Source organism: Chanodichthys erythropterus, chromosome 14, assembly GCF_024489055.1.
Source record: "Chanodichthys erythropterus isolate Z2021 chromosome 14, ASM2448905v1, whole genome shotgun sequence".
NCBI classification, from domain to species: Eukaryota; Metazoa; Chordata; class Actinopteri; order Cypriniformes; family Xenocyprididae; genus Chanodichthys; species Chanodichthys erythropterus.
Window position 1 is genome coordinate 14,901,198 of NC_090234.1, and position 21,198 is coordinate 14,922,395.

The window sequence follows — 21,198 nt, forward strand, 5'->3', positions numbered from 1 at the left end:
GATGGATGGATGGACAGATATGATGGATGGATGGACAGATATGATGGATGGATGGACGGACAGATATGATGGATGGATGGACAGATATGATGGATGGATGGATGGATGGACAGATATGATGGATGGATGGACAGATATGATGGATGGATGGACAGATATGATGGATGGATGGATGGATGGATGGACAGATATGATGGATGGATGGACAGATATGATGGATGGATGGACAGATATGATGGATGGATGGACAGATATGATGGATGGATGGACAGATATGATGGATGGATGGATGGACAGATATGATGGATGGATGGACAGATATGATGGATGGATGGACAGATATGATGGATGGATGGACGGACAGATATGATGGATGGATGGACAGATATGATGGATGGATGGACGGACAGATATGATGGATGGATGGACGGACAGATATGATGGATGGATGGAATTCTCTCTGATGTCTTTTCTAATGTGGAAGATCTTGAGTTGTGAAAGAGTTCCAGCATGATTCACAGCTCAGTGAACTCTTTTATCACAGAAGATCAAAGAGATTGTTATTCCTCTCTGATGTGTCAGTGTGTTGTGTGGGATCCCGCTGTTTATACAGTTGCATTGTGGGGGATTGTGTGTCAGTCCCAGGTGGAAAAAACAGGCTTTATTTTCTTGAAGCAAAATTTAATTTCTTATTGTTCCCGTTTGATTTTTGAAGTCACACGTGACCCGGACATGTTCCTGATCTGTGTGAAGGTTCAGTGGCGTTTGTGGATATAAAAGGAGAGCTTCCTGGCTTTTTTCTGTCCGGTTTGTTTCTTGAGCAGTAAACGAATGAGTATATGAGCTCACAGGTCTGCTGAAACACGGCTGGAGTTAAAGATGAACAAAACACCGATGACAGATCAGCTCTGAGAGATCAGTGTGAGAGTCACACTTTAATTTTCATCCTGAAGCAATAAAAACCCTTTAAAACATGTTCTAGATTAGTTTAAGATGCGTCCCTCTCTGTGTTTTTGCATCACTCCATCTCTCTGTGTGTAAATGAAAGCTGAGCTCTTCAGTACAAATGGATGTTCTGATTCTTGGAGACATCACTAACGGCACAGGCATCTTCTCCACTCCGGAGTCCCGGTCCTTTAATCTTGCTCAAACTGCAGAGCTGTTAGTCATGTGACCATCAATCCTGGTGTCCTAGACGACCCCATCGGACCTGACATGAATGTTCTAGCTGGAGAGAAGCTTCCAGAACAAAGTCTAGTCTGTTAGCTCTAATTAACGATCTATGAGTGATCCCATATAAGGAATACTGTTTCTAGGTCCAAGCCTCCACTCATTTCACTCGAGAATACTATCTCAATAGCTGTTTATGTGCATCTTTATATATATTATACATTTAACCTAAGCTATGTAAAACTTACTTTGTATGCTACAGTCTCCATGCTAACGGCATCCCAAACACCAATATTTTAACGATTCATAAAAGATGAATCACTGTCCGGCCATCTCATTTTTCATAAAGGTTAGGATCTGGATTATTCGGTAGAATTACATCACATTATGAGTGTATATTAGCACAATTTGTGATTTGCTTTTGGCATCTGATATTGCGTTTGGACCCAGAAGTGGTCCAAACCACTGATACACAATGAGGATTAATGCATCAAGTTGCTATATAACTTGGCAACCATTTCAGTTTATATTTATATTATATGTATATATATGTATGTATGTGTATATGTATATGTGTGTGTGTGTGTGTATATATATATATATGTGTGTATTTATATATATATATATATATGTATGTATATATATATGTATATGTATATGTATATATATATGTATGTATATATTAGATGTGATTAATCGTGATTAATCGATTTCACAGCACTAATTAATATATTATTATTTATAGAAAGTTGTTACATATTTTTTTAATGAATTAAATATAAATGTTATTTAATTTATATTTTATATTATTTATATAGAGCTTCCCCCAAAAACATATATGCACCATTATTTATTTAATAATCAATTAAAATAGTGCATAACTTTGAATAAAAACCTTATTATTTTATTTATTTTAATTATTTTAGAATGAAAATGAGAAATGTCATTTTACAAAGAAAATTAAATTATATTTTAGTGAAATATAAATGCTTTTTTAAATGTTTTTGTTTTTAGTTAACTATAATAAAAGCCCTGCTCTTTACACAGCTCTGACTGCGGCTGCAGGACGGGGGAAGATGGAGGTGTGTGACTTCCTGTTGGAGCGGGGGGCGCAGGTTCAGCAGGTGAACAGGAGAGGAGCGTGTGCGCTGTTCTGCGCGGTTCGACAGGGACACTGGCAGGTGGGACGCTGCAAAACACTTAAACCACGCAAACAGCAGTACTTCCTCTTCACGGAAGAATGTTTAATGAATTATCATCTACAGATTGCAGATCTGTTGCTGCAGCATGGGGCGGATGTGAACGTAAGTGACAAACAGGGCCGCACACTGCTGATGGTGGCCGCATGTGAGGGGCATCTCAGCACGGCCGACTTCCTGTTGTCTAAAGGTGAGTGGCATGCGCATATGCACTAAAGTCATAAAGTCAAGTCACTGTTTACAGTAATAAACAGGGAAATGACTATGGCTGCCCCCTAATAGTCGACTAAATGTTAGTGGATTAAAAGAGGCTCAGTCAACCAAATTTAATTAGTCGTTTGGTCGCAGAAAAAAAAAAAAAAAACGGAGAGAACGTTAACACATCTGGTCCATGTGGTAATTACAGTATGTCGGGCAGGAAATCCACATCCAAACCTCTATCATCCATCGACCTCAGACATGGCTTATCATTTGAAACATGTAAATAGTAGTCTAATGTTAGCCACTTTACATGGCCTCTCGCTCTGATGTTTAAGGATCACTTCAGAATTAAAATTTCCTGCTAATTTACTCACCCCCATGTCATCCAAGATGTCTTTCTTTCTTCAGTCGAAAAAGAAATGAAGGTTTTTGAGGAAAACCCTTTATAATTATATACATTTTAACCACAAATGCTCGTCTTGCACTGCTCTGTGAAGTGCCACGCATTACATAATCGTGTTGGAAAGGTTAGTTTCACACGTGACGTAGGTGGAAGTACCGATCCAGTGTCTACAATGCGAACATGCAAAGACTAAGTCAAACGGCCTTTACAAAAAAAGGTAAAACAGCCATGTCAGACGATTTTGAAGTTGGAGGAGAAACTGAGATGGAGTTTTTCACCCTAGTGCTGTACTTCCATCTACGTCACTCGTAGTTTTTAAAAACTTTATTTTTTAGTTAGGGGCAGTGCAATTAATGATGCAAACTCATCTCAATCTCAAATATGAGACAAATTCAAATTCTGCTGTAAAGCAGCTGTACAGAAGACAATAGTGTTGTTATTCAGCTCCAGTCAGATCGATTTTGATTCAGCTCCATTCAATAACAGAGTCATTGTTTCAAATAAAGTAGAAGAGCAAACCTGTTGTTTGAAAGTCATTTATTGAGATAAAGTGGCAAGTGTCCAGCAAGAGTTCAAACGAACATCCTCTGCTTTTCCCAGGTGCCTCTTTAGCGTCGGTGGATAAGGAAGGGTTAACTCCCCTCAGCTGGGCATGTTTAAAAGGACACAAGAACGTTGTTCAGTTTTTGGTGGAAAAGGGTGCAGTTATCGACCACTCAGACAAGAATGGACGCACACCGCTGGACCTGGCTGCCTTCTACGGAGACGCTGACATTGTAAGTGAACAGCACATCGTGGAGCCGTAATTAAAGCTTGTGGAGTTCAGCGGGGCTCTTTTTGATATGAGATACGCTGTGTGAAGTCGCAGGACTGATGCAGCGGATTATGAGAGAAATGGGGTTTCTCAGCAGAGTTTTGCTGCTGTAGATTCAACAGCCTGATGAATTTGAATTGTAAACAGGAGGCAGAATTGAAGGTAAAGTTATCTGACAGTGTGACAGACATTTTGTGGTGCTGTTTTGATTGATAATTGTTTTGACTATTGTGAGGAATCAGTTGAGGAAAAAATCTGGGAATAAATATAATTATATACACTAATAATATACACTTCCATTCAAAAGTTTAGAATAATTAAGGTTTTTAATGTCTTTAAAAGAAGTTTCTTATGCTCATCTAGGCTGCATTTGTCTGATCAAAAATACAGTAAAAAATATTATTACAATTTAAAATAACTGTTTTCTATGTGAATATATTGTAAAGTGTAATTTATTCCTGTGATCAAAGCTGAATTTTCAGCATCATTACTCCAGTCTTCAGTGTCACATGATCCTTCAGAAATCATTCTAATATGATTTGATACTCAAGAAACATTTCTGATTATTATCAATAATGAATACAGTTGTGCTGCTTCATATTTTTATGGAAACACCAATACATTTTCTTCTCATGATTCTTTGATGAATCAAAAGTTCAAAAGAACAGCATTTATTTGAAATATATATATATATATATATATTTAAATATTATAAATGTCACTTTTGATCAATTTAATGCATCCTTGCTGAATAAAGTAATAATTTCTTATTAAAGTAATAAATATCTGATATATATTTTGTCATGAAACATATTCCAGTATGTTGGAATTTCTTCCTTTTCCTGTCATTCTATCACAGCATCTCGGCCTCAGGTTCACACTGATGATCTGAAGCGTGTGTTTTTGCAGGTTCATTATCTGGTTGAGAAGGGTGCTGTGATCGAGCATGTGGACTACAGTGGCATGAGGCCGTTGGATCGAGCCATCGGCTGCAGAAACACCTCTGTTGTGCTGACCTTATTGAAGAAAGGAGCCAAACTAGGTGAGATCTGCACTTCAACTGGAGGATATGGATAAAAATGTTATCAATATTTATGTATTTGCTTTGAAATGAAAAAGTGTGATGGTTTGTTCAGTCATAATAGACAGTCATTGTAGTTTTGAAGTGTTTTGAAGGGTTAGTTCACCCAAAAATGAAAATAATGTCATTAATTACTCACCCTCATGCCGTTCCACACCTGTAAGACCTTCATTCATCTTCAGAACACAAATTAAGATATTTTTGATGAAATCCAATGTGAGGCCTCCATTAACGCCAAGTTAATTTACACTTTCAAATTCCCAAAAAGCTACTAAAGACATATTTAAAATAGGGCTGGGCGATATGGCAAAAAAATAAAATCTCGATTTTCTCAGGACGATTGACTGATTCACAATTTTTTTTTTTTTTTTTTACTGTTTAACTATTCAACTTAAAAACCTAACTACAATTTAATTTAAGTAACATTCTCTTCATTAACAATCTGGTTTAAAAAAGTTCCATTCCAAGAACACCACACATGAAGTGATCAACATGGTGGAAATGTAAAACAATTTGTTAAATATCTTTGCAGAAATATGCCTGAAATATGAAGGCAAATGTTGTACAAACTTATCTTAAACACATCCTATATACTCAGAAATAATATAAAATAAGAAAATGCTAAATATTTCTTAGCCAAAAAGTAATAGCAATAAATAACAATAAATCATGCAAACATGAAATATCAAACAGGTTTACAGGTGTTTGCATTCCATTGCGCTATTTGTCCTATTGTTTTTATGTTTGGCGGACACGTTTAGGTGTTGCACTTGTGTCTCGCGTCTTTTGCAGCATCTCAATCATGAAACGTCATTCTAAAAACATGGCTGTCGAGTTAAAAAAAAAGTTCCACTTGCGTTTAATATCTTTGCCTTTTTTTCTCATTCCACTGCCTGCGTCTCATTTTTATAACGCAATAACACATTTCTGAATGAACAGCCGCTTAAGAATAGTGATGTGTCTACGTTCAGAGCGTCACATGAGAGCGGTTAACCCTTAAATGCATACCTCGGGTCTTTAGTGACCCGGTACGTTATTCACTACCCTCCTCCTCGTTCATTTTTTAAAGTTAGAAATCAACCTTCTAACAAGAAAAAAAATCATAAAATTATAAAAGAAAGCCTGTTTTTGTTTTAATTTTTTGTAAAAATTGTATAGGGTCGCTATCGACCCGAGGTGTGTATAAGTGTATGTATATTTTTTCTGCACAGCAATAATTGAATCCTAGATGACGGAATAAGTGCAATTCACCTTTATTTCACAAGGTGGCAATGTCTGATACACAATGATGAAGTGACGTTTCATTCAGACAGAAAACAAAAGAATAAGCAAAACATGAAATGGCTCAGCGATTTACTGCAGAGCAAGTACTGAACGCAATCAAATAGGACCGTAACTGTTACTGGATGGATCTGGTGAAGCTGTTAGCGATCGAAATATTGATTTTGAAGATGCTGAAAATTATATAGTTTTGAGATATGTTTGAGATCGTGAAAGGGCTCATATTCGTGACCTAAAACATAAAACTAGCCTATTATTTGCTGAATTTACTGGGATTTATTGGCTCTGACGAGGACAGTGATGATGGCATAAAACATCTGCTCAGAATGAGCCCTTTCAAGCTTCAAAAGGTAACAAAGTATGATTTATTTTATTCTTCTGTAATTGTTACTCTAATATCAGAGGAGTTTTATATTATCACGACAGGTAGAGATCCTTCCGTGTTAGGTATAGATCCGGGTCGATAAAGACCTGAATATGTAAGAATGATTGGCGAAACAGTCATGCATTTAAGGGTTAATCAGGCGTGCCGGCGCCATCATGAGGTCGGATCATTTTCTTATCCTAATACGGTTATCATTGCTGTATTGTTAACATGTTTAATTGTAATGCTTGCTAACATTTTTATTCAAAATCGCGTTTTCTTGATTAAAAAAATAATCAAATCGAGGCAAAACATTAAATTCGAATTAATCTAATCCAAAAAATCGCCCATCCCTAAAACAGTTCATGTGACTACAGTGGTTCAACCTTAATGTTATGAAGCGACCAGAATACTTTTTGTGCACCAAAAAAACAAAATAATGACTTGATTCAACAATATCTTTTGTTTCGAATCAGTGGTTCGGAAAGCGTATCAAACTGCCAAACAGTCATGTGATTTCGGTAAACGAGGCTTCATTACGCAGTGTTTCGAAACGTTTTGAAATTTCAATAGTTCACATGACTTTGATACACGTTCGGAACCACTGATTTGAAACAAAAGATTCGTAAAGCTTCATGAAGCAGTGTTTTGAAATCGCCCATCACTAGATATTGTTGAATACAGTTGTTATTTTGTTTTTTTGGCGCACAAAAAGTATTCTCGTAGCTTCATAACATTAAGGTTGAACCACTGTAGTCACATGATCTGTTTTAAATATGTCTTTAATAGCTTTATGGGGCCTATGGAGGCCTCACTGAGCCATCGGATTTTATCAAAAACATCTTAATTTGTGTTATGAAGATGAATGAAGGTCTTACGGGTGTGGAACGACATGAGGGTGAGTAATTAATGACAGAATTCTCACTTTTGGGTGAACTAACCCTTTAATGCAAGAAGTAAAATACAGCAAATAGAATCAAGGCACATTTTTATTGAATCAGAGTTTTGAATTGATTCACTGAAATGGACCATTTGTCAATAGGACACTATCATCAATAACATGAGCTTGTGATATTTATTAGACAATCACATCTTTCCTCCTGAAGCTCTTACATCATAGACCCTGCTGTGTGTGTGTGTGTGTGTGTGTGTGTGTGTGTGTGTGTGTGTGTGTGTGTGTGTGTGTGTGTGTGTGTGTGTGTGTGTGTGTGTGTGTGTGTGTGTGTGTGTGTGTGTGTGTGTGTGTGTGTGTGTGTGTGTGGCCGTGTGTGTGGCCGTGTGTGTGGCCGTGTGTGTGGCCGTGTGTGTGGCCGTGTTTCCACTGACTTGAGCTGATTTAATTTACCACATCATCTACCCACAAACAATCATAGTGCATCATAGTTTTTGTTTACGAGAATCTTCAACATCCAAAGTAATTGAATTGAGCATTTATATCACATCACAAGCTGGCTTTGATAAAATGCCTAAACATTATTTAAAGGTGATTTATGTCTAAAAACGTTTATTATTTCTGCAGTCTTGTTGATGACACAGAAACCACACTTCGTATAAAACAATAATAATATTCATAATAATCAAGGAATCATAATAATCACAATTTAAATGAAAATAAAGTACTTTCCAGCATAGCAAAAATCAAATATAGGATGTTTGCAGCAATAATGATTATAATTAGCCAAGTTTAGGGCTAATCAAGGATTTGTTGATCTAAGATGTGTTGCAGCACTTAATTTTAAACACAGATTAACAAATCAGGGATTAAAATTCTAATCTGTGATTAAAACCTTCATCTGAGTCATTTTGTCTGCCGTGATTGATTGGTTTTTGTAATTAAACAGATACAGTGTTGAAATTCAATTTCCTTTTAACCTTTTACCGACCTGTAAGTTTAAAGTTAATCCCTAACTGAGATTTACATAATGGAGCACTTTTACTTTCAGAATTTAAAGTGATGGAGCAACAAGATCAAAGTTAATCTATCTTTAAATGTCAATTAAAACCAAGAACAAAATGATGGTTTAACCTCTAAAAATCGGGGATCTTCTTTGGGATTTCCGCCTGGATTTGGCCCAGTGTTTCTGGTCCAGTTTCTTCAGTGGAAACAGCTCTGTGTTGGTGTAAAAGTGAAATCCGTTGGAAGAGACTCTCTGTGTCGTCTGGTGTGACTGAGGTGGATGTGTGATGCTGTATTTTCTCTTTGCATGTCTCTTTCTGCTGTTTTTTCATTCTTCTTTCTTTTAACTGCTTCACTAAAACCATCATCATCAGGCTACAGAACGTCGCCTTATGATCGAACAGGTACACACTTTAGGTAACTTTATTTCACGCCAGTTATATTCTTCTCCTAAGCTGTGTTTTTGAAGAGTGGTTTGATGTAATGGACCACCTCTCTCTCTCTCTCTCTGTATCCAAGGTAATGCAGCCTGGGCGATGGCGACCTCAAAACCCGACATCCTCATCATCCTCCTGCAGAAGCTCATGGAGGAAGGAAACCTGCTGTATAAGGTGAGGACAGGTTAAGGTTTTGTTTAATTACACAAGGATATTTAATAGCTGAAGGTTGAGATTATTCCAGAATATTCCAGAGAAGTTTCAATATGTGACAATAATGTCTGAATTTCTATAAAAAATAAAAATGGAAATGATTAACAGTGAAGAGAAAAAAAAGGGAGGGTGGATGGGGTGAGAGAAAAGTTGATTATAATTATAAGTTTTAATAATTATAATAATAATAATATGTATTATATATATATATATATATATATATATAATATATATATATATATATATATATATATATATATATATATAATGATATTAGTTATATTAAATTATGAACAATTATAAAATGTAATATACATAATGATATATATCATATATAATATAATAGATATATATTATGATTATGATTGTTATAAATTCTAAATTAAGATTTATATATATATATATATATATATATATATGTGTGTGTGTGTGTGTGTGTGATATAATAATATATACTATATAAAATACTAATACTACTGAATTAATATATTATTATAAATAATATTCATATATTATATATTTATATATATAAATATAATGATTATAATATATATATACACAGTACCAGTTAAAAGTTTGAAAACATTACTACAGTCAAAACAAAAATTATATAATAATTATAGATATAATTTTATATATTTTATATTACTAGTGGGTGCCGGACACTATAGTTTATCCTAGACCCACCCAAAACGGTGAATTGGAGAGATAGAAAAGTGTAGCATAATTAATATGAAGATATTTTGACAGCTCAAGGTGACCAATCATAATCAAGTATCCCAGAGATGAGTTTTGATATGTGATATTAGTGTCTAAATGCTTATTAAAATAAAAATGCGAATGATTATCTCCACATGCCTTATCAAAGCGCTGAGCTTTAATCCAGGAGAAATGGGATTGGAAATAATGACACATTGAGTGATTGTTATCAGAGCATGAATGAGCAGATGGTGTGTGTGTGTGTGACATTTAACAGATTGACGTTTGTGTCAGGACGATCTGCGCAGCTTGAATGAGTGATTGATGAACTTCTTTTCTCTGTCTCCTCAGAGAGGGAAGATGAAGGAAGCGGCTCAGCGGTATCAGTACGCACTGAGGAAGTTTCCCAGAGAGGGTTTCGGTGATGAACTGAAGGCCTTTAAGGAACTGCGTGTGTCTTTGTACCTCAATCTCTCCCGCTGTCGACGGAAAACCAATGTAAGACACTAGCATCAAGAGATCATTACAGATGCCTCACCAGACACCAGCCCTCATTTTGTTTTCTCATTTTGTTTCCAGATTTTTACTTCTGATATAAATCCTGATATGAAGGCTTTCATACATCAATTATCAAAACATATTTTTCAATCCACACGATAAAGTTTTAAAATACAACACACTGGCAGTGTGTATTAGTGTATCAGTACTATTATTTATATAATATTGCAGTATTTTTTAGTATTTTGAATTAACTTTTTTGTTTTAGCCATTTTTAATTTTACTTGAAGGAATAGTTCACCCAAAAAATGAAAATTATCCCATGATTTACTCACCCTCAAGCCATCATAGGTGTATACGACTTCTTTCTGACAAACACAATCTGAGAAATATAAAAAAAATATATATATCCTGGGCGTTATAATGGTATTCAACTTTTTTTATTTGTAAGCAAAGAGCGAATAAGAGCTTTGGGGTGAGAATATCGGGGTCATGAATCACGTTCAGTCTCTAGCATGAGCAATAGGTTTCTGGCTGCAGTTCACTTAATGACCACCGGTGTCGCTAATAACAAGGGTTTCTGAATTCTACATAGAGCCCCTTTAACAATAACAATGCAGTCAAAGAATTTATTTAAAAGAGGGAAAATCTAATAAATCACAGTTATTATGCTTCATGCCAAGGTTTTGTGCCCCACATGGGACATTTAAAGAGATCTGGAGCAGTGAGCTGAGACGCCCCTGCTAGTTCTACTGATCTGGATCAATCAGATTGTGTTTTTCACTAATCAAAATGTCAGACACGGCAAGACGAGAAAGATGCAAATTACTCATAGGGCTTGAATTGATTTGAAGGTCTATTCAGAAGTAATAGCCTAGCTCCAAAAGGTCTCCCGACCCAATACGGAGCCAATTTCCAGTCTCACCTTTGATTGATGACACAATGAACAACAACTGAAGAGATCATTAATTAAATCACCTATTATTTGGACCAATTTACAGCTATTCAGCACTCCTGTGGTGTGAATCTAAATTCAGCAACTCTGGCTGATTGCTTCACATAGTTTGGCTGTTCTCAGTTTGTGGATCTGTGCAGTATCTGACGCTCCCCTCCCCTCTCTCTCACAGGACTTTGGCATGGCTGAAGAGTTTGCCACAAAGGCTTTGGAGCTCAAGCCCAAATCGTACGAGGCATACTACGCAAGAGCCAGAGCCAAACGCAGCAGCAGGTGAGATGATGGTCTTCACATGCAGAACTTTAATCTGTTTTTAAACCTAGACTCACAATTGCATGAAATATCAAATTGAAATTGCAAGTAATAAAGTCTGAATTGCGTGATATAAAGTCAGAATTGCGAGATATAAAGTCTGAACTGCGAGATATAAAGTCTGAATTGCGAGAAATAAAGTCTGAACTGCGAGATATAAAGTCTGAATTGCGAGATATAAAGTCTGAACTGCGAGTTATAAAGTCAGAATTGCGTGATATAAAGTCAGAATTGCGAGATATAAAGTCAGAATTGCGAGATATAAAGTCTGAATTGCGAGATATAAAGTCTGAACTGCGAGATATAAAGTCTGAATTGCGAGATATAAAGTCTGAACTGCGAGTTATAAAGTCAGAATTGCGTGATATAAAGTCAGAACTGCGAGTTATAAAGTCTGCATTGCGTGATATAAAGTCTGAACTGTGAGATATAAAGTCTGAACTGCGAGATATAAAGTCTGAATTGCGAGAAATAAAGTCTGTACTGCGAGAAATAAAGTCTGAACTGCGAGATATAAAGTCTGAATTGCGAGAAATAAAGTCTGTACTGCGAGATATAAAGTCTGAATTGCGAGATATAAAGTCTGAATTGCGAGATATAAAGTCTGAATTGCGAGAAATAAAGTCTGAACTGCGAGATACAAAGTCTGAATTGCAAGATATAAAGTCTGAATTGTGAGATATAAAGTCTGAATTGCAAGATATAAAGTCTGAATTGCGAGATATAAAGTCTGAATTGTGAGATATAAAGTCTGAATTGCGAGATATAAAGTCTGAACTGCGAGATATAAAGTCTGAATTGCGAGAAATAAAGTCTGAACTGCGAGATATAAAGTCTGAATTGCGAGATATAAAGTCTGAACTGCGAGTTATAAAGTCAGAATTGCGTGATATAAAGTCAGAATTGCGAGATATAAAGTCAGAATTGTGAGATATAAAGTCTGTGCGAGAAATAAAGTCTGAACTGCGAGATATAAAGTCAGAATTGCGTGATATAAAGTCTGAATTGCGTGATATAAAGTCAGAATTGCGAGATATAAAGTCAGAATTGCGAGATATAAGTCTGAACTGCCCGAAATAAAGTCAGAATTGCGCGAAATAAAGTCTGAACTGCGAGATATAGTCTGAACTGCGCAAAATAAAGTCAGAATTGCGCGAAATAAAGTCAGAATTGCGAGATATAAAGTCTGAATTGCGAGATATAAAGTCTGAACTGCGAGAGATATAGTCAGAATTGCGAGATATAAGTCTGAACTGCCCGAAATAAAGTCAGAATTGCGCGAAATAAAGTCTGAACTGCGAGATATAGTCTGAACTGCGCGAAATAAAGTCAGAATTGCGCGAAATAAAGTCAGAATTGCGAGATATAAAGTCTGAATTGCGAGATATAAAGTCTGAACTGCGAGAGATATAGTCAGAATTGCGAGTTATAAAGTCTGAACTGCGAGTTATAAAGTCAGAATTGCGTGATATAAAGTCTGAATTGCGAGATATAAAGTCTGAATTGCGAGATATAAAGTCTGAACTGCGAGATATAAAGTCAGAATTGCGTGATATAAAGTCTGCATTGCGTGATATAAAGTCTGAATTGCGAGAAATAAAGTCTGATTTGCGAGAGATATAGTCAGAATTGCGAGTTATAAAGTCTGAACTGAGAGATATAAAGTCTGAACTGCGAGATATAAAGTCTGAATTGCGAGATATAAAGTCTGTACTGCGAGATATAAAGTCTGAACTGCGAGATATAAAGTCTGAATTGCGAGATATAAAGTCTGAACTGCGAGATATAAAGTCAGAATTGCGTGATATAAAGTCAGAATTGCGAGTTATAAAGTCTGCATTGCGTGATATAAAGTCTGCATTGCGTGATATAAAGTCTGAATTGCGAGATATAAAGTCTGAATTGCGAGATATAAAGTCTGAATTGCGAGATATAAAGTCTGAACTGCGAGATATAAAGTCTGAATTGCGAGATATAAAGTCTGAATTGCGAGATATAAAGTCTGAACTGCGAGATATAAAGTCTGAACTGCGTGATATGAAGTCTGAATTGCGAGATATAAAGTCTGAACTGCGAGATATAAAGTCTGAACTGCGAGATATAAAGTCTGAATTGCGTGATATAAAGTCAGAATTGCGCGAAATAAAGTCTGAACTGCGAGATATAAGTCTGAACTGCGTGAAATAAAGTCAGAATTGCGAGATATAAAGTCAGAATTGCGCGAAATAAAGTCTGAACTGCGAGATATAAAGTCTGAACTGCGCGAAATAAAGTCAGAATTGCGCGAAATAAAGTCAGAATTGCGAGATATAAAGTCTGAATTGCGAGATATAAAGTCTGAACTGCGAGAGATATAGTCAGAATTGCGAGTTGTAAAGTCTGAACTGCGAGATATAAAGTCTGATTTGCGAGAGATGTAGTCAGAATTGCGAGTTGTAAAGTCTGAACTGAGAGATATAAAGTCAGAATTGCGAGATATAAAGTCTGAATTGCGTGATATAAAGTAAGAATTGCGTGATATAAAGTCAGAATTGCGATTTATAGTCTGAACTGCGAGATATAAAGTCAGAATTGCGAGATATAAAGTCTGAACTGCGCGAAATAAAGTCAGAATTGCGAGAAATAAAGTCTGAACTGCGAGATATAAAGTCTGAATTGCGAGATATAAAGTCTGAACTGCGTGATATAAAGTCTGAACTGCGTGATATAAAGTCAGAATTGCGAGATATAAAGTCAGAATTGCGAGATATAAAGTCTGAACTGCGAGATATAAAGTCAGAATTGCGTGATATAAAGTCTGAATTGCGAGATATAAAGTCTGAATTGCGAGAAATAAAGTCTGAACTGCGAGATATAAAGTCTGAATTGCGAGATATAAAGTCTGAATTGCGAGATATAAAGTCAGAATTGCGAGATATAAAGTCAGAATTGCGAGATATAAAGTCAGAATTGCGCGAAATAAAGTCAGAATTGCGAGATATAAAGTCTGAATTGCGAGATATAAAGTCTGAACTGCGAGAGATATAGTCAGAATTGCGAGTTATAAAGTCTGAACTGCGAGAAATAAAGTCTGAACTGAGAGATATAAAGTCAGAATTGCGAGTTATAAAGTCTGAACTGCGAGAAATAAAGTCTGAATTGCGAGTTATAAAGTCAGAATTGCGAGATATAAAGTCAGAATTGCGAGATATAAAGTCTGAACTGCGAGATATAAAGTCAGAATTGCGTGATATAAAGTCTGAATTGCGAGATATAAAGTCTGAATTGCGAGAAATAAAGTCTGAACTGCGAGATATAAAGTCTGAATTGCGAGATATAAAGTCTGAATTGCGAGATATAAAGTCAGAATTGCGAGATATAAAGTCAGAATTGCGAGATATAAAGTCAGAATTGCGAGATATAAAGTCAGAATTGCGCGAAATAAAGTCAGAATTGCGAGATATAAAGTCTGAATTGCGAGATATAAAGTCTGAACTGCGAGATATAAAGTCAGAATTGTGAGTTATAAAGTCTGAACTGCGAGATATAAAGTCTGAACTGAGAGATATAAAGTCAGAATTGCGAGATATAAAGTCAGAATTGTGAGTTATAAAGTCTGAACTGCGAGATATAAAGTCTGAACTGAGAGATATAAAGTCAGAATTGCGAGTTATAAAGTCTGAACTGCGAGATATAAAGTCTGAACTGCGAGATATAAAGTCAGAATTGCGCGAAATAAAGTCTGAACTGCGAGTTATAAAGTCTGAACTGCGAGATATAGTCTGATTTGCGAGATATAAAGTCAGAATTGCGAGATAAAGTCTGAATTGCGAGATATAAAGTCTGAATTGCGATTTATAGTCTGAACTGCGAGATATAAAGTCAGAATTGCGAGATATAAAGTCTGAACTGCGAGATATAAAGTCAGAATTGCGAGATATAAAGTCAGAATTGCGAGATATAAAGTCAGAATTGCGAGATATAAAGTCAGAATTGCGAGATATAAAGTCAGAATTGCGAGATATAAAGTCAGAATTGCGAGATATAAAGTCAGAATTGCGAGAAATAAAGTCTGAACTGCGAGATATAAAGTCTGAATTGCGAGATATAAAGTCTGAACTGCGTGATATAAAGTCTGAATTGCGAGTTATAAAGTCAGAATTGCGAGATATAAATTCAGAATTGCGCGAAATAAAGTCAGAATTGCGAGATATAAAGTCTGAATTGCGAGATATAAAGTCTGAACTGCGAGAGATATAGTCAGAATTGCGAGTTATAAAGTCTGAACTGCGAGAAATAAAGTCTGAACTGAGAGATATAAAGTCAGAATTGTGAGATACAAAGTCTGAACTGCGTGATATAAAGTCTGAATTGCGAGTTATAAAGTCAGAATTGCGAGATATAAATTCAGAATTGCGAGATATAAAGTCTGAACTGCGAGATATAAAGTCAGAATTGCGTGATATAAAGTCTGAATTGCGAGATATAAAGTCTGAATTGCGAGAAATAAAGTCTGAACTGCGAGATATAAAGTCTGAATTGCGAGATATAAAGTCTGAATTGCGAGATATAAAGTCAGAATTGTGAGATATAAAGTCTGAACTGCGAGATATAAAGTCTGAACTGAGAGATATAAAGTCAGAATTGCGCAAAATAAAGTCAGAATTGCGAGATTATAAAGTCTGAATTGCGAGATATAAAGTCTGAACTGCGAGATATAAAGTCAGAATTGTGAGTTATAAAGTCTGAACTGCGAGATATAAAGTCTGAACTGAGAGATATAAAGTCAGAATTGCGAGATATAAAGTCAGAATTGTGAGTTATAAAGTCTGAACTGCGAGATATAAAGTCTGAACTGAGAGATATAAAGTCAGAATTGCGAGTTATAAAGTCTGAACTGCGAGATATAAAGTCTGAACTGCGAGATATAAAGTCAGAATTGCGCGAAATAAAGTCTGAACTGCGAGTTATAAAGTCTGAACTGCGAGATATAGTCTGATTTGCGAGATATAAAGTCAGAATTGCGAGATAAAGTCTGAATTGCGAGATATAAAGTCTGAATTGCGATTTATAGTCTGAACTGCGAGATATAAAGTCAGAATTGCGAGATATAAAGTCTGAACTGCGCGAAATAAAGTCAGAATTGCGAGATATAAAGTCAGAATTGCGAGATATAAAGTCAGAATTGCGAGATATAAAGTCTGAACTGCGAGATATAAAGTCTGATTTGCGAGATATAAAGTCAGAATTGCGAGATATAAAGTCAGAATTGCGAGAAATAAAGTCTGAACTGCGAGATATAAAGTCTGAATTGCGAGATATAAAGTCTGAACTGCGTGAAATAAAGTCTGAATTGCGAGTTATAAAGTCAGAATTGCGAGATATAAATTCAGAATTGCGAGATATAAAGTCTGAACTGCGAGATATAAAGTCAGAATTGCGTGATATAAAGTCTGAATTGCGAGATATAAAGTCTGAATTGCGAGAAATAAAGTCTGAACTGCGAGATATAAAGTCAGAATTGCGAGATATAAAGTCAGAATTGCGAGAAATAAAGTCAGAATTGCGAGATATAAAGTCTGAACTGCGAGAGATATAGTCAGAATTGCGAGTTATAAAGTCTGAACTGCGAGATATAAAGTCTGATTTGCGGGATATAAAGTCAGAATTGTGAGTTATAAAGTCTGAACTGCGAGATATAAAGTCTGAACTGAGAGATATAAAGTCAGAATTGCGCAAAATAAAGTCTGAACTGCGAGTTATAAAGTCTGAACTGCGAGATATAGTCTGATTTGCGAGATATAAAGTCAGAATTGCGAGATAAAGTCTGAATTGCGAGATATAAAGTCTGAATTGCGAGTTATAAAGTCAGAATTGCGAGATATAAAGTCAGAATTGCGAGTTATAAAGTCTGAACTGCGAGATATAAAGTCTGAATTGCGAGATATAAAGTCAGAATTGCGAGATATAAAGTCTGAATTGCGAGATATAAAGTCTGAATTGCGAGATATAAAGTCAGAATTGCGAGATATAAAGTCTGAACTGCGAGATATAAAGTCTGAACTGCGCGAAATAAAGTCTGAACTGCGAGATATAAAGTCTGAACTGCGCGAAATAAAGTCAGAATTGCGCGAAATAAAGTCAGAATTGCGAGATATAAAGTCTGAATTGCGAGATAAAGTCTGAATTGCGAGAGATATAGTCAGAATTGCGAGTTATAAAGTCTGAACTGCGAGATATAAAGTCTGATTTGCGAGATATAAAGTCTGAACTGCGAGATATAAAGTCTGAACTGCGAGATATAAAGTCTGAATTGCGAGATATAAAGTCTGAATTGCGAGTTATAAAGTCTGAACTGCGAGATATAAAGTCTGATTTGCGAGATATAAAGTCTGAACTGTGAGATATAAAGTCTGAATTGCGAGTTATAAAGTCTGAACTGAGAGATATAAAGTCAGAATTGCGAGATATAAAGTCAGAATTGCGAGATATAAAGTCTGAATTGCGAGATATAAAGTCTGAATTGCGAGATATAAAGTCTGAATTGCGAGATATAAAGTCAGAATTGCGAGATATAAAGTCTGAATTGCGAGATATAAAGTCTGAACTGCGAGATATAAAGTCTGAATTGCGAGATATAAAGTCTGAATTGCGAGATATAAAGTCAGAATTGCGAGTTATAAAATCTGAACTGCGAGATATAAGGTCAGAATTGCGAGATATAAAGTTATATTTAATAATATTATAAATATAATTCATTCCATAGCAAAAACATAATACATAATTGACTATTGTACCCAGTCATTAGTTTAGTAAAATTGTTTTGAAAAAGAGTTACTGTGTTATAATTTGAATGATTAGTTCATTTTCCTGACTCTTACAAAGACAGAATTGTTAGCATGACCATTCTCAGTTACTCATGATTTTCTCTCCATCTCTTTCTGAACGATGTGCCCACAGACAGTTCACCGCGGCGTTAGCTGACCTGCACGAGGCCACGAAGCTCTGCCCGAACAACCGCGAGATCGGCCGTCTGCTGGCTCGTGTCGAAGACGAGTGTAAGCAGATGCAGCGCAGCCAGAGCAAACACCAGGGGCTGTCCAACACGCCGGAAGACCAGGAGCACGCCGATCGAGAGGAGGAGGATGTGACGGAGCGCATCGATGAGGATGAGGACGAGGATGACGACTCTGAGGCCTGGTCTCAAAACATCTACTCTCTAAACAGGACTTCTAACGGCCGCTCGGTTTCACCGCCTCACAAACAAAGCCTCCGGCATCAACACAGGGAGTCTGTGGCTCAAAAGAGCCTCGTTTTGCAGCCGAGCAAACAGGCGCAGATTGTCAAAACCAACCAGCACCTCGGATCGATACAGGTGGGTTCTGCTCGGCCAACAAACACAAAAAGCCAGTCGCAGTACGCTCCCTCTAGCCCGATCCCGAGCCGGCATATTTCCAGCGCGCTGAAGGCCGGACCGGGCATCGACATCAGCCCATTACTGCCCGCCAATGATGATGCAGGACGCCACGAAATTGAGGATCTTCATCGTGTCCAAGTGCACTCATCTCTGGACGGGACGGTCCTCTCCGTGACCTCCGGAGCTCAAGGTCAGGAGCTCAGAAAAGACACCAGCATGAGGGTTTCCAGCTCCACCAGCAGCCTGGCGTCTAGCAGCAGTTTATCAGACAGCGGGAAAGCACAAGGCCCGGACGTGCGCACCAAGGACAAACCTAAAATCAGCCAGACGGGCTCTGTGGAATATAAACCTCGGCCGTTCATGGGAATCATGGACAAAACGGCTCGATTTCAGCAGCAGCAGCAGCCGGCGCCTCGAGGATGGCAGAGTCACTCCAGTGAAGGTCTCGTAGCTTCTGCAGGTGTGACGGGTGAGATCATGTATGCCAAACCGTCCGGCTCTTATTATGAGCAGCTCAAGGGTCCTGCGATGGGCGGCCTGCACAACGGGAGTCTGCATGCTAAAGAGTTCTGCCATAAAGAGCCCAAACCGGTCCTGGCCATGGCACACTCGTTCACAGACAGTATGCAGAAGCAGCCCGCTTTAGCTCGAGAAAACACCTCCATTCATGTAGCGTCAATGAAACCAAAGAGATCCTTTATAGAGTCTAATGTTTAGAGCGTTCATATGCAACAACCCCGCCAAAACACACTTCAGATGTGTATATATAGTACCCGTCAAAGGTTAATGTTTTTGAAAGAAGTCTCTTCTGCTCATCATTTATTTGATTAAAAAATGCTGAAAAAACTGTAATATTGTGAAATATTATTACAATTTAAAATAATGTTTTTTCTATGTAAATATATTTTAAAATGTAATTTATTCCTGTGATCAAAGCTGAGTTTTCAGCATCATTACTCCAGTCTTCAGTGTCACATGATCCTTCAGAAATCATTCTAATATGATGATTTGATACTCTGATTTATGCTGATTTGTCATTATCAATGTTTTGGAACATGTGATACTTATTTCAAGATTCACTGATGAATAAAAGGTTAAAAAGAACATTATGACATTATATTCTAACATTATAATTCTTTACTATCACTTTTTATCAATTTAACACATTCTTGCTGAATAAAAGTATTAATTTCTTTGAGAAAAAAAAAAAACTGACCCCAAACTTTTGAATGGTAGTGTATATTGCTACAAAAATGTTTATTTTTAATAAATGCTGTTCTTTTTTAACTTTTTATTCAATATATGATCCTGAAAAAAGTATCAGAGGTTATAAAAAATATTAAGCAGCACAACATTGATAATAAATCAGCATATTAGAATGATTTCTGAAGGATCATGTGACACTGAAGACTGGCGTAAGGATGCTGAAAATTCAGCTTTGCATCACAGAAATAAATTATATTTTAAAATATGTTACAATAGAAAACCATTATTTTAAATTGTAATAATATTTCACAATTTTACTTTTTTTTCTGTATTTTTGATCAAATAAATGCAGCCTTGAAGAGCAGAAGAGACAAAAAAACATTAAAAATAACAATGTTTTCAAACTTTTTACCAGTACTGTATTTAAATATATATATATATATATATATATATATATATATATATATATATATATATATATATATATATATATATATATACCCACACACACAAATATAAATATAAAAAACAAATTATATATATATATATATATATATATATATATATATATATATATATATATATATATATATATATGCTACCATTCAAAAGTTTGGAATCAGTAAGAAATTAGTGCATTAACCCTCTGGTGCTCTTGCAAAGAAAATAAATTTGTTTTTTTTCCCCCGAATTTTTAACTTCACCAGAATGGTACAAAACTTGGTAAACACACAAAAATCATGGACAAGATTCGAAAAGGTTAAATGTCCTGAAAAAAATAGTCAGACTTGTGCTCCTCGCGGTCTAAAATGAGTACATTGTTTAGATTCATGGCTTTGATTTTCTTGCAGATTTAGAGTAAAACGTGTTGTTGAAAATATATATAATTCATATAAAAATTGATGATAGTATTAGTATTTTTGTGCATTTTTCATAACAATAAAAATTCTGTAACTTTCAATTTTTTAAAACTTTTTTCACTTCAGCAATAATGTGTCAAGTGTCGTCTTTAAAAAGAGATCAAAATGAAGTCTGTGCTCTAAAGCATTCAAGATTTATGAAAGTTTAAGTT

The 21,198-nt window shown here is 36.0% G+C and overlaps 1 protein-coding gene across 3 annotated transcripts in view; it reads left to right on the top strand.

Moving 5' to 3' along the window:
- Positions 1-20,535, top strand: part of tanc1b (tetratricopeptide repeat, ankyrin repeat and coiled-coil containing 1b) — a 183,619-nt gene extending 163,084 nt beyond the window's left edge. For 2 of the 3 annotated variants that reach the window (XM_067409266.1, XM_067409268.1), the window contains 9 exons: positions 2,218-2,351; positions 2,436-2,559; positions 3,574-3,749; positions 4,697-4,829; positions 8,785-8,814; positions 8,930-9,021; positions 10,111-10,257; positions 11,385-11,485; positions 18,464-20,535. In XM_067409266.1, the coding sequence (XP_067265367.1) occupies positions 2,218-2,351; positions 2,436-2,559; positions 3,574-3,749; positions 4,697-4,829; positions 8,785-8,814; positions 8,930-9,021; positions 10,111-10,257; positions 11,385-11,485; positions 18,464-19,637 (2,111 nt within the window). In that variant the 3' untranslated portion in view covers positions 19,638-20,535. The remainder of the gene's footprint in view (positions 1-2,217; positions 2,352-2,435; positions 2,560-3,573; positions 3,750-4,696; positions 4,830-8,784; positions 8,815-8,929; positions 9,022-10,110; positions 10,258-11,384; positions 11,486-18,463) is intronic. The other variant, XM_067409267.1, reaches the window with a different exon arrangement.
- The last annotated feature ends 663 nt before the right edge of the window (positions 20,536-21,198 follow it).